We start from the raw sequence: 15,102 nt of genomic DNA on the forward strand, positions 1-15,102 counted from the left end.
AGCCAAAACCCAAACCTGGATATGGCTGTTCTATAAATAATTCATACAACAACCTCATTAAAGCCTGATGAAGTGCGCCACCCAATGGCCATATTGCCATACTGCACTCATTAAATACACACACATGTATCAGCGTCTGTAACTTCCTTCCAGGGACCGGAAATCACTCTAGGCTAACAAAAGAAACACTGCAGAAAAAGGAAAAGGCAGTGGTTGCAGCAGGGAAAGGATAGCCTTCAAGAGCTACAACACCTTGAAATGCCAATGGCAATTTGCATGTGTGGTCACCTCAAGGAGATCAAAGCAGAGAGGCAACAATGTGCTTAAAAATTATGCAGCGCTTTACTCTATGTCCCTCCTCTCCTACAGTGGGAGTTGGAAAACTATGGGTGGGAACAGAGTCCAATGAGACTCAACGCCATGAGACGGACTGGACTCTATTTTGCTGCACAGTTCAATCTTAGAAATGGCTCCTTTCACAGGGCTCTGATTTCACATTAGTTACTCAGGGCCTCCTAGCTCCCAAGGCACTGTTCTAGGTGATCTCCTACTGATTCTCATTTAATTCCTTTAGAGTTTTAATAGTGTCACTCCTAAAATAGCTTACTTCCTCTCGAGACCTTCTGTTCATGTTCAGGGGGGTCATGGGGTTCTTCCAATATCTACAGGGCTTAATTGTGCAGGAATCACAGAAGAGGGGACTTGGACACATATGGAGATGAGAAGCTGAAAAGACCCACCTACGAAGCAAGACACAAGGAAAAGACTCAGTACCATCAGGGGGAAAACCCAAGAGTCGTTTTTGTTTGTTTTTTTACCCTGTTATGTATATACCATTGCTTCTATCCTAGAATATATTAAGAAGATACCCCAAATGAAGAGGGTCAATGAAAAGTTCACAACCCACGATAAAACAGTCACATTACTGATGACTGCAGACGTTTCTACTTTTAAAGGCAACCCTGTACCTGCCTTATGGTTTGGCCTTGCCAGAAGGGAGAAGTATAGTGATAGGAGAAGGCAAGTCCTAATTAGGAGTCCTGAGTTCCAGTCTCATGGTAGTGGAGGGGCAGTCATATCTTTCAGCACTTCAAATACTCCTGCTATTTCAGAAAAAGAAAAGGTATGCTCCTTCCTATCAGAAAAACTAACAAAATCATACCAACAAGGTGCTAGGAGATGGACAAGTAAAGCCCAAAACTACACTCATACTCACAATTGACTCTAGGAGACAATGGATGAGAAGGCTTGCCTAATGGCACAAACTTCTAATAGTCGTTCTTTGTATGTGGCCAACATGTGCTAGACCTATGGGGCCCCACGGGACCTCAATATTCCTAAGGTTAAGGAAAGAAGTAACACTTACCTATGTCACGTTACCTTACATTCGGATTGCACATTACGCTTTTCAAAGAGTTTTCACATCCATTATTTCACTTAACACAGTTCCCAACATAATGGATATACAAAATACGTAAAAGTATTTGTCAGTTGACTGCCTCAAAAGAGAGACAGACAGACTTGACAGAGCAGTTGTAATGCTGAAAAATTGTAAGTACACGCAACACACAATTCTGTTACCCCCGAATCGTATTTCTCCAACTGAAGTCCATGCTAGGCCTTAGGAGAAGCATAAATACAATAACCATCCCGACTTACTTCACAGGAAAATGGACCCCGAGGTTTACTACTGAAGGCAGACTATATTGTCTACCCACCTGGAAAACTGAAAAACACTGGAATCCAGAGGCTTAAGTTGAAGAGAAGGTGTCCTGCTTTCTTCTCCAACAGACGGAGGCCGGCTAGGACTATCCATTCCCTCATATCCAATTGTCTTATTGTTCAATTCATCCATATCTCGACTAGCAGGGATCTTCAGCGGATTGGTAAATACCTAGCAAAGAAAAAAGCGATTCATAAAAATCCCAATTTCAATAAAATACCAAAAGGATGAGTCAAATCCTTCTGATGCTAGGAGAAAACACTTAGCCAAATAAAAAGAAACTGGTTTCCTACACGAAACAAACAGCGCGCAGTAACGTACACTAGACCACTGAACCTAGTTCAGTTATAACCTTATTGGCTGGACACCAGCAGACCTCCCCAACTCACTTATTGGCTCCTAGAGTCACCCCACCCACAGCACACACCCAGGCCCCCGAATCACCATCTAATTCTCTCCTGTGACCCAGATGAGGGCTGGGAGGTCACTCCTCTGAGATCTGTGATGCGGGCAGGGGTGGAGGGAGTAAGCATCGCAGCAAATGTCAGGGCTGGTTTTGGAGAAATGCATGCAAGAGACGAACGCATATTCCCAGTGCACACACACAGAGACATGCATCTAAGATCTCGTGGGAGAGCCAGCTGAGGAAGAGAGTAGAAACGATGAAGGTAGAGGAATATAAAGGGGAGGTAAACTGAATGAGGACAGGGCGGTCCCAGGACATCTCGCAATCTCTAGATCAGACGATTAAGCCAAGACATTAGGGTATGAAACCTGGTTATTCATATGCCTGGGTCTCAGTAGGATGTCAGAAGAATTAGTATCGAATTGCCTCTATCCTCACCAGTCTGACCTACCCTGATTGGGAGGGGAGAAGGAGAATCTAACATGCTACTAGCAGATATCTCTGGGAAAGAGGGTCAAGAGGAAGATCATGCAGAAAGGCAAGGTTGGGTGGGGAAGAGACATGGGTGCTATGGTGGCTGTCAGGAAAGGAGTGTCCCTGAGAGGACGGCCAACCTTATTGCACCCTTCAGCGTCCGGAGCTGGGCAACCATGTCCGAGAGACAGTGCTCCTGAAAATTCAAAACAGCAGAGTCTTTATAAAGCCAGCCAGCCTGAAAGCAGGGATAGGGGAGGGGCACAGAGAACCACCCCTTCTTCCCAAGAGGAAGGAGGAAGGAATCACCCCTGAATCCTGGAAGAAAGGAGACTGAGGAAAAACCAGACACTCAATAGGAGCAGCCTGTATGAGGATGGAACACAGCCTTGAATATTCTGGGACACTGAACGTGACATTCACACTGTCCAGAATCAGTATGAAATCCAAATCTGGGAAATAAAAGATTTGGCTCTTCTATTTTTGGTGATCTGAACATCAGTAACAGCAGATCAAGGCAAAATCAAAAGATCCAATGGAAAAAAAGACCACCAGAAGAAATGGTTTGTTATTTCTACGCAGCTTTCAAGACTGCTGCTTTCTTCAACCTATGTCCTCTGTTGGGGAAAATTTTGTGTGAGAAAACAAAGATGGTGGACTGTCTCTCACCTGGTGGTTCTCACTGTCCACCGGCAGCTTCTTCTTCTCAACCACTTGATCCCTAGGAGAAGATAAAAGTGTTATTTAGTTCACTCAAGAAATTTCTTCATCTGAAATGGATTACCAATTGTAGATTTAGGTTATAAGGTTCCTTCCAAGTTGAGTAACTGAGGGTGCCTTCCTAAACTCTGCCACTGAAGAGAGAGGTCAAATGCCCCATCACAAGAGAGAGAAGGGGAAGGGAAGGTGAGAGACAGAAGACAATCATGTGTTAGACACTCAGGAGATGATTAGAAGGAAGAAAGAATTGGAGAACAGAAGTGAGAGGGAAATCATTCAAAGCCAAAAAAGAAAGAAAAGTCATCTCTCTTCTTAAAACTCCCCCTGTCCTGTTGGGAAGGGTCAAGGCCCCTCTACTGTATGATCTAAAACCTTAGGTATACTCAACTGTTTTTTAGCTTTGTTCAAGTACAGGTCTTCATCGATGAGTTCTTGTTCCTCTGGAACAGAGCATCTCCTGCAGTACAGAGAAGAAATCATCTTTGGGAAACAAAATGTGCCCTTTGGTTTTACCCTTTGCTTTCCTTACAACTATAATGAGGCAGGTCATAGAGGTTAACAACCCTTTGGCACTACAGAGTTCAGATTCCACCCACATTACAAAACCTGTGCGCCATGTTACCATGCAACAATTCTTTTCTGTTGTTGTTTTTAAAGATTTTATTTATTTGAGAAAAAGTGAGAGGGAGAGGGAGAGAGAGTGCATATAAACGCGAGCACAAGCGGGGGAGGGGGGGCACAGGCAGAGGGAGAAGCAGACTCCCTGCTGAGCAGAAAGCCAGATGCTGGACTCAATCCCAAGACCCTGGGATCATGACCTGAGCCAGATGCAGATGCTTTACCGACTGAGGGCACCTAGATGTCCAACATGTAGCAATTCTTTTTTTTTTTAAAGATTTTATTTATTTATTTGACAGAGAGAGATCACAAGTAGGCAGAGAGGCAGGCAGAGAGAGAAGGGAGGAAGCAGGCTCCCTGCTGAGCAGAGAGCCCGATGCGGGGCTCGATCCCAGGACGCAGGGATCATGACCCGAGCCGAAGGCAGTGGCCTTAACCCACTGAGCCACCCAGGCGCCCCCAACATGTAGCAATTCTTACTTCAAGGCATACCATCATCTAATTTTTGGTGCATATATACCTTTCCCCCAAGACATACAAAGTACTTGACAGCTATAAAATTCCTATGATGGTGCATGGCAAGAAGCATAATCTCTATTTTTACACACTGGATTTCAAGGATGAGAGAGACCTGCCTGAGGTTCCACACACAGAGATGATTGCTGAGACCAGAACCTGGGTCATATGCCTCATGTTTATGAAGAAAGTAATTCCCAAGGTGCAGTCTAGAAGCATGAGAATCCCTAAACTAAGTGATGATGCCTGAAGAAGAAAATCAGAGGCGATGACAGAGGGAAGCAATAAGGGATTAGGAGCTTACATTGTAAAAGCAAAATAGTGGAGACTAGAGCAAAGAGGAGAGAAAAGAGGATTCTATAAATGGAAATACATCTGTTATATGTAGAGCACAAGAAGAGAATCTTAGGAGTAAACACTAAAAGGAGTACTAGAAAATGTATTCAGTGATCTAAAGCAATCCTAGAACAAATAAACAGAAATTTGTAATGACCAGAAACCCTAGGTTATACCCATTTTATAAGGAGGCATTTCCTAGAAGGCTATGTCTCCTGAGCTAAAGTGTAAACTGACAGAAGATCCAGGCTTCAAAAATGAGACTCCTGAGCACTTAGTCCCACATTCTAGTCCCACAGTCCCGGTTACTGTCCAGGGAGAGGGGCTTAGGTACATCTGGAGATGATGGGGGAATGCTTACTCATCACAGACCTAGACCTCACTTACTTAATTTCCTCCATTTTAAACATTTTTCCTAAAATGCATACCCTGTTTTAGTACCTTTTTTTCTATCAGCATTTATCCCACAGGGGAAAAAAAATATTAAGAAAGTCAGAGCTGAAGTGAAGCAAACTGTATTATTATTTTAAACCTGTGTGACTACTGAGTCAAATCAGAAATATCTGTTAAACCGAAATGAATGCTCACGGATATGCCAGGCAGTATCCAGATGTTAGATGCTGCAAGGGACATGTGCACAGATGGCATTAAATGCACAACAGGTACCATGATAGATTTAGGCAGAGGAAGGGAAGCATATGAAGAAAATCATCAACTCCACCTGAAATGTAAAGCCCTTGTTCTCAAGTAGTTTACAATCATTTGGAGAGCCAAAGTATATACATATGAAAACTATCTAAAAAATACAAAACAGTATGTGAACAAATGTCAAGAATTAAACACCACAGGAAGCCAGCATAAAATCAGTGTAAACTATTATCAACAGAAGTACCACACAAGAATACTTCAGCTTCCCAGATGGATACGATTTGGACAGGCAGATGGAATGCAGAAACACACTGTAAGCAAGGAGAATGACACTCTCAAGTTATGGAGGAGGGAACAAGTATGGCGCGTGCAGGGAACACTGGTGCCACAGGCCTGGCGAGAGCTTACGATTTGTGTTAAGCTATAGTGAAAACTAAGGCTGGATAGGTAAGGTGGGGTCAGATAGCAAGGGGCTCGGATGCCAGGCTGCAGAGTGTAGACTTGAGATAAAGTGCTTTAAGTGGGCAAAATGAACGTAAGGCAGTGGGGTTCCGGTTATGGAGTAAGTCCTGGGAATGAAACCTACAGCAAGGGGAATATGGTCACTGATACTGTCATAGTGCTGTATGGAGACAAATGGGAGCCACACTTGTGACAGCAGAATGGACAGACTTGTTGAATTACTATGCTTGTGTCAGACATCTGAAACCAATGTAACGTTATAGGTCAACTATACTCAAAAAAACTTTTTAAAAAAGTGTTTTAGAATATAGAGACAAATCAGGAATGTTCCCTAACACAGTACTGAGTCCCAACCTTACCTGTACTTTGGATGGGAATTATAGTAACAAAACCATCTTGCAGGTAATGTAGATGGATCAACCTTGCCAGGAAGCTTCCTCCATTTAAGACACTCATCACACTGTACCCATGTCTGGTCAGGAATCTTCCTGAAAGAAGGAAAACAGAAGTATGACTGCGTATATCCTAGCTCTGTGCCCTTACGTTAGAAAGTCACACCCCAAAAGTGAAAGAACAAAATTTTATATAGGAAATGTGTTAGAACTGTTATGTTATGGTCAAGGTGTCTAAAATATGCATCTTGGGGGCGCCTGGGAGGCTCAGAGGGTTAAGCCTCTGCCTTCAGCTCAGGTCATGATCTCAGGGTCCTGGGATCAAGCCCCGCATCGGGCTCTCTGCTCAGCAGGAAGCCTGCTCCCCACCCTCTCTCTGCCTGCTTGTGATCTCTCTCTCTCTCTGTTAAGTAAATAAAATTAAAAAAAATATGCATCTTGAACTTCACAAATAAAACAATAATAGAACTACACCAGATATGGAGATGAAAAATTATAACAAGTATTAAGAAGGTAAGCTACCATTATTTATGGAAGTAAATAATATTTATCCAGAATCACTTGTTTTAAACAAACAAGATGATAATTTTAACTCTAAAATTATTAGGAAAAAATCTATATACACATCAATATATAAATATATATATTTAACAATATTACCAAGAACCGAAACCCACAGAAATCATTTTATTTGCTTCTATCCAACTGTGCAACAGGCTTAAAGTGCATTTGCAGGAGTCACAGAAGCATCATCATCACAAAATATCCCCCATTTCCCTACAGACTCCCTAGTCCTCTCTTTTTTCTGTTCAAAAGTCTTTGTTTATACCTCAGTCAAATCTTTATTACATTGGTATTCCCAACATTCATCTTAAAAACATCCTATAAATGTGATTAAATTCCCTAACTAGATATGGTAGCTCCAGTCCAACAACTGGTTAAATTAAGGTAAAATCCTTCCAGAATTATACACAAAGCCACTCCCATCCCTGCCAGGAAGCGTAACCCAGTGAGCTATATCGCAGCGTGAAAGTGTTTCTCTGTGAAAGGAGGTGGTCTGTGTATAGAAGCAGTCAGCATCCAAGGAATGTAAAGCAGACTAGAGGGAGATGGCTGGAGAAAAGAAGCAGAAAGAGGGCAGAGGGGCACCAAGGGCTGATTTGAGAAACATGTAAGTTAGCCTAGAGCAAGATGTGTGTATATTACATTTATACTGTTCTTCTAATAGCCATTTCAACAGAGTGATATGGTTCTTTTATGTCTTAGTTCAATGTTCTCCTTCTTTTTTTTTTTTTAAAGAGAGAGAGCATGCACGCACACGTGCAAGCAGGAGGTGGTAGGGAGGGGAAGGCACAGAGGCAGAGGGAGAGAATCTTAAGCAGGCTACATGCCCAGCGCAGAGCCCGATGTGGGGCTCGATCTCACAACCCTGAGCTCATGACCTGGGCTGAAATCGAGAGTCAGATGCTTAACCGAATGAGCCACCCATGCCCCTTCCTTATCTTTTTAAATGATGCTTTTTTTCTAGCTACAAAAATACAAAATGATAGAAAAACTGGAAAATACAGAAGATATAAAAAAGAAAAGACACTCATATTTCTACCACTCAAAGACAATGTCCTCTTCTTGTTTAAAACTCTGTTTTAACAAAGAGAACTCATACACATTTCTGGATATACAGCTTCCTATCTCCTGGTTCCAGGCTGCTCCAGCCTTGTAACCTCTGAGCTCCAAGCTCAGGCCCGACCTCTGGTATCCATATATTTCCATACAGCCACTGTTTTGCAAAAAGCACTTCTAGCAGGAGTGGTGGGCAGAGGAAAGGTCCTATTAGCTTTGGTTTTACATGGAGGTGCACAGAACAGCTGCTTGCAGAAGCATGCCAATATTACTGCCTTGGAGACAAGCATTAGAGATAGCAACTCCTTGCCTCAGGTTATATCAAACCATGGTAGATCCTTCCACCCAGGCAGACAGGAGAGGCATTTAGCTCATGCTTGCAATAAACAGGTAGTTAAAGGGGTTAGACCGTATTTTCCTCACTGCATCCTTCCAGAAGAGTGTCATGGCTAAAAACTTGGGTTTGGGGGGCTGACTGCCTATATTTGAACCTTGCATCTACCACTTTCTACTTGTTTCATCTTAAGCAAGTTATTTAAGCTCTCAGTATACCAGTGTCTGCATTAGTAAACAGGTAAAAATACGATTCTGTCTCCCTCATAGGGTTGTTGTAATGACCAAATAAATGTAACTACATGTAAAGAACTTAGACCAGGGCCTGGTATATAAGTACTCAATAAATAATAGTAATTATTACAATTCTGCCTCCAGAAAGGTTGTGTAACACACACACACTCCAGCAATATATGAACATCTGCTTCATTGCATTAATCACCACTTATTTGAAAGGCAAAAAAAAAAAAAAAGCCATCTCGCCTAGGTTGGCATTTCTTTGAAAACCACAGAGGTTGGACATGAGCAGAGATCTTCAGAATAAGACAGTGATTCACACAACAGCCGATCATGTTGCCTTTGAAAGGAAATTCTGTATCATACATTTACCTGATAACTTCCATTTAAAAAACCCCCCACAGGTGACAATCCCCAAAATGAACTTCTAACACTCTAATCTTTGTCATGATGGTGGTGTAACTGATTACGTACGTGTGGTTACACATTCTATCCTCTGTTTTATGCTCCTATCCTGGCTCACTGAGGCATGTCACACTGATCCACAGTTCTGTAACTCCCTATCTTTGATTCAATAAATTCTACCTTTTTCTTGGTATGCTGGGTTCTTTACTTCTACCCTCAAATTCCTTGGTACAGGCCCAACAATGTTCCCTAAGATTAAAGAGAAAGGAAGTTTGCTAACACTTCTGAACACGTACTATATGCCAGGTACTATGCTAAAAATGTTATGCTACCTAATTTCATATTCTTACAGAGGCGAAGTGACTTACTTACCCAAACTCACCAAACCATTAAGAACCAGATCCAGATTTTCAACCCACAAGTGTCTCATTTAAATGGCTTCATCTTCCACTACATCATACTGCCTGTAGGATAAACTCACAGTCCTAAACTCTTCACATTAATGAGCCAAACCACACATGTGTTCAACCAGAATGAAGAGGTCTAGAGAATGATGGAATTAGTACCCGTGATTTCCTACTATTAGTTCATTAAAGTTGCGTATGTGAAAAGCACCATCTTAACCCTTGTCCCTTCCACTTGCTCGATGGACATCACCCCTAATACTTTTTATATTCTTATTTACTACTCACGGTATTGGCCTGGTAATGGCTGAGGTCTCAAAATTCTCTTGGGATGTCTTTTCCTTCCAATAAGCATTGAGCTTCTGGGCAAGGGCATTTATTGTCAACCTGAAAGAAAAAGCAAGAAGAAGCACATCAATGCTGAGGATCTGTCAAACAATTTCACGATCTTTGAGATGCTCCCATTTAAGAGAAACTGACAATGTAGATTATTCAGTCTATGTTTGAACAACTACACTTCCAGAAACTAGGATGTGAATCCACGACCTTTGCAAATTACATGTATAAAATGACAGTCATCACGTCGAGTGGTCACATTGGTTGTAAAGGTAAAATGGCCACAAGTCCTAAAAAGTACTGTGTTCTCCAAATATTCAGGGTTTTGAGAATCACGAGGTGGGAGAGCTGATATTATTGACAATGATGGAAGACTAAATTGCAGAGCAAGGACAGAGCCATACTGATAAGTTAATGCGGAGCTGCTCCAACTGTCAGATAACTCCAGGTAAACAATTTAGGACCCAGTTCAAAGTCAGAGAGAGGATCACATATCAAATACTGCACCCTACTTATTACAGATCAATCCAATCCTAACTTAACAATGTCTATATAGCTCTTCACTCAAATGTTGATCACAGAAGTTAGGGACCAATGGACAACAAAGCCCCCTTCAACCCTCCACTGTGCATTTGTTAGTGGAGGCTGGACCCCAGCTCTGGATCTGGCTCTTTCTCCTTTATCCCTCCTCCCCAATGAACAACAGTAAACCTAGGGTCAAATGATGTTATGTGTATAAGTCAAAACCTGAATTTTACTTTTAAAAACTGCCAATTTCAAATGACTGCTCTATATTTAATTCTATAACCTAGTGTTACACCTTACTGTAGAGCTGTACACACCTGAAATACTACAAATTTAGTATTTTTAAAAAATCTCTGGACTCCATGCATCATTCCCAAAGGTATTGTAGACCTCTTCTCTCCTTAAGAGGTATTCTTCCTTACCTCCACCTTACTAATATTAAATTAGATTCTGACTACACAGAGAAGAGTAATCATTCGTGAGCTCCCCTATAAACACTTACTCCCCTCCAAGCTACTAACATTCACACTTCTATGTTTGTATCTTTCCTTCAAGTCACAGATGAAGAATTATTCCTTGTTTTCTCTTACAATTCTACTTTAAAACTATTTTTAAAAGATTTTATTTGTCAGAGAGAGAAAGAGAATGCACACATGCATAAGCAGAAGGAGCAGGAGGCAGAGGAAGAAGCAGTAGAGGGAGAGGGAGAAGCAGGCTCCCCACTGAACAGTGAGCCCGACACTGGTCTTGATCCCAGGACCCAGGGATCATGACCTGAGCTGAAGGCAGATGCTTAACTGACTGAGCCACCCAGGTGCCCCTTAAAACTATTTTTAAAAGAAGATTAGATGGGATTCTGGAAAGATGATGGATTAGGAAGCACCAGGAATCTATCTCCCCACCTAGACAGCCACTGCACTAGCAGAACTGTCTGAACTATTTGGAACTCTAGAGTCTACTGATGGCTTGCAATTTTCGGGAGAAGGCTTGAATGGTACATGGGCAAATTTCAGCTCTTAGAACAGGAGTAGCTACCATCTCCCATCCACAGACCCATGGCAGGCAGCTGTGCACACATTTTAGGAGCAACCTGCAGGATCTAGGATGGGCAAAAACAGACTGCCCTCCAAATATTGGGGATCTGGACTCTGATAGCTGTTTGCTGCTCCTGATCACAGATCATGTAATCCCATGGTTGCCACAAATAAAACAGCTATAAAATATACACAAAAAGAAATGAGAAATAAATTTTCACTACAAAAAATCAACTGAACACAAAATAAGACAGTAATACAGGAAATGAAGGACAAAAAGAAAATCTTCTAAGCCATACAGAAGGCAGAGCAAAATGAAAGAAGTCCCTCCTTATCCCTAAGTGCTTTAAATGTAAATGGTTTAAACTCTCCAATCAAAAACAGAGTGGTGGAATGGGTTAAAAAAAAACACAAAAAAAGACATGATGTAAATATATGCTGCCCAAAGGAGATGAACTTTAGATTAAAAAAGACACAAATAGATTGAAAGTGAAAGGATGGGAAAGGATGTTCCATGTAAATACTAGCCAAAAGAGAAAATGGTGGCTATACTAATGTCTGACGAAACAGACTATAAGTCACAAGAGCTAGAATGTGGAAGCAACCCAAGTGTCTGCCAATGGATGAATGGATTACCAAAATGTATTGTGCATTTGTGTGTGTGTGTATACGTATAGATACACACACACACACACACACACACATACACTAGGCCATTATACGTCCTTAAAAAGAGGAAATTCTGACACATGCTACAACGGGCATGAAGCTTGAGGACACTATGCTAAAGGAAGCCAGTCTCAAAAAGACAAATTACTATATGATTTCACTTAAATGAGGTAGTCAGAGTAGTCAAAATCATAGAGACAGAAAGGAGAATGGGGGCTGCCTGGAGCTGAGGGAAGTGGAATGGGACTTAATAGGTATAGAGTTTCCATTTTGCAAGATGACAAGAGTTCTGGGGCTGGATGGTGGTGATGGTTGTAAAACAGTGTGAATGTTCTTAATGCCACTTAACAATATGCTTAAAAATGGTTAGGATGGTAAATTTAATGGTACATGTATTTTACCACAATAAAAAAAAAACTGGAAGAAAAAAGGGAAAAGATTATGTGGTTGCCAGGGACTGGGGTGACTGATAATGGACAAGAGGTCACTTTTTGGGGTGGTAGAAATGTTCTGGAGTTCAATGGTGGTGATGATTGCACAGATTGTGAATATACTAAAACCACTATAGTGTTCACTTAATAACGGTGACATTTATAGTATGTGAATTATACCTTTACCAAAAAGAAAAATAAAAGTCTGTTCTCATGTATTCAGGTAAAATTTACACAGAGTAAAATTAATCTTGTTAAGTGTGTAGTTCTAACAGTTTTGACAAACGTATACAGTCACGTAACCGCCATCTCAACCAAGATACTGTTACCATGTATTCTAAAATCCCATTTCTTCTCAAAAAGCCCTGGCTTGACTCTACGGTTCTATTCATCCCCATCCTTTTACTCCCCCAATCCTGGTATATGTGGCCTACACCCACTACCCCCTCTTCATTCTCCTGTCTTAACCCCCTACGGTCTAGTTTCCACCATTGCCACTCCACAAGACTGTTCCTTTTCCCAAAGTAGAGTCATTACTCTATCAATGATCCTGCCAATGTCTCAGTGTACTCAGTTTGAGTCTTTGCAATGATCTTGGACTCTGCCCTCTCCTTTATATGTCTTATATAGTACGTCACCAAAATCACTTGAACTTTTCTTCACATCTGTCCTATACTTTTCTTCACAGCTACTGTTATTTCAGACATTCATCTCAGACCTACGTTACCCCAAGAGCCTTTAATCCTTCCTTCAATCCATCCTGGGCCCTGTTTCCTGATTTATGAGCTGACCTAATTCATGTAAAGCACCTTAAAAACCATAAAGCAGTATATAGTTATAACAGAGTATATCCTTAAGATAGAAGGGTTTCGAGTCACTCCGCCATTCAAGAATACACAATGGAGTCTCACTGTCTAAGGTATCAACTACTCTACCCAACATTCCTGTAAGACAGAAGTTCTCAAACCTTCTCAGTTCGTGGCACCCGTTGTGTCTCAAGTTTTTCACGGCACCCTCAGATCAAAAGCAATATGTACCAGTTCCAGTTACTAAACGGTTAGGTCCAAATAATTTAATCAGTATTTGTGTACTAAAATTTAATATCTATTTGAGAAAATAATACATATAAATTGAAAAGGAAATTTTTATTTCATTCTTAAACAGCCACAATTACTGCTGGGATGGATATGTGTGCATACCTGTTGGGCAGTGTACCACTACTCAAACCTTGGAATGAAACTGGACACGGCTTCCCTCACTTCTTCAATGTTGACTTTCCTGTATTACTTTTTATTAAAGCAACCACTAAACACCCAGACTTGCAAAGATATGATGTAATCAAAAGGAATGCAACAGATTTTGTTATCTGGCAATGGGGTGCTGCTGTAACAAATACCCACAAATGTGGAAGCAGCTTTAGATCTGAGCTTTAGATCTGAGGCAGAGGCTGGAAGAACTTGAGGACCCTGACCGAAATGGCCGAGACTGTAACCTAGATTCTAGATTGAGCAGATGGTTAGTAGAAATATGGATGTTCAACAGCCCCCTGGCAAGGGCTCAGAAGGAAGTGAGGGGCATGGTGGAGAAAATGCAAATTTCCTCAGAAGACCTTCATCACTAGGAACGGACTGTTAGCAGAATCACGGATGATAAGTTAGGTGCTGCTGCTGAAGGCCCAGGAGGAAATGAGGAACATGCTACTGGGAAATTTGAGGGAATGTGATCCTTGCTACATCGTGGCAGAGAGCTCAGCAGAACTGTGTCCTACAGTTCTGTGGAAAGCAGAACTTGTAAATGATGACACTGGACATTTAGCTGAGGAGATTTCCAAGCAAAGTGTTGAAAGTGTGGCCTAGTGTCTTCTTGCTGCTTACATAAAAAGGTGGGGAGGAAACAAATAAATTGAGAGAGAACTATTGGACAAAAAGGAACCAGAACTTCATGATTTTGGAAATCCTCAGCTTAACCAGATTGAAGATGATGCTAAAATTGAGACATTCACTGTCAGGAAAGCCTGCTCTAGAGAAAAAGCCAAGGCTGTGTCTAGAAAACCTTTTGCTAATATCTCAGATCAAAAGGTCAGTGTATTCAGTCACACAAAAAGCTCTTTGAAAAGCTTAAACATGTGACTCAGATCTTCACAGCCATCTCAGCAGAAGCCAAGAATAGAAATAGGATTATCTAGGAAAGACCCGTCAAGAGCTTCTTGTCTGACTGAACGAATATTCATGACATACATGGGAGACCCACAAGGCATACTGGCACACGCACTGCCTCACTGGACTGAAGGGATGGAAAGAGTATAACACTGAAAGAAGATTGGTGGACCTCCAAAACTCTAGAGTCAGGAAACAGGCTGATGAGGCTCCTGAGCTGCACAGACATGCTCCCTTTCCTGAAAAAGGTAAGAGGACTCTGAGGGTGCAGCCATGAGCCCAGAGGGTAGAGCATGAGGTCTGCAGGATGAAGCTGCCAGCCCTAGATTTGTCGCAGGACTTGAAATTCAATGGAATTAGTTTGGCTGGACTTTGAAGTAGCTTGAGACCTGTTTTCCTTCCATCTTCCTCCCTGTTTGAACTGGAATATCTGTAACTGGTATCCTATGCCTGTATCACCATTGTATTTTAGAGTGAAATACAAAAATAAATAAATAAAGGACACAGCTGCAGAGGTAGAGGAATTTTGCCCCAGGATGCATCAGACCCACACCTGATTTAGATGATGAGATTTGGGGATTGTGAGCTGCTGACATTAAGATGAGGGTTTAGACTTGAGTCGTTGTAACAGTTGAGAGTTTGGGGATGTTGGGATGG

The 15,102-nt window shown here is 41.6% G+C and overlaps 1 protein-coding gene across 2 annotated transcripts in view; it reads right to left on the reverse strand.

Annotated features, from left to right (window-relative positions):
- MORC4 (MORC family CW-type zinc finger 4) overlaps positions 1 to 15,102 on the reverse strand; it is a 52,478-nt gene that overhangs the window by 12,139 nt on the left and 25,237 nt on the right. For both annotated transcript variants that reach the window (XM_080795874.1, XM_080795873.1), the window contains exons 10-14: positions 9,583 to 9,681; positions 6,263 to 6,391; positions 3,712 to 3,780; positions 3,273 to 3,324; positions 1,719 to 1,894 (exon numbers count right to left, since the gene is read on the reverse strand). In XM_080795874.1, the coding sequence (XP_080652000.1) occupies positions 1,719 to 1,894; positions 3,273 to 3,324; positions 3,712 to 3,780; positions 6,263 to 6,391; positions 9,583 to 9,681 (525 nt within the window). The remainder of the gene's footprint in view (positions 1 to 1,718; positions 1,895 to 3,272; positions 3,325 to 3,711; positions 3,781 to 6,262; positions 6,392 to 9,582; positions 9,682 to 15,102) is intronic.

This window comes from Martes martes (genome assembly GCF_963455335.1).
Source record: "Martes martes genome assembly, chromosome: X".
NCBI lineage: Eukaryota > Metazoa > Chordata > Mammalia > Carnivora > Mustelidae > Martes > Martes martes.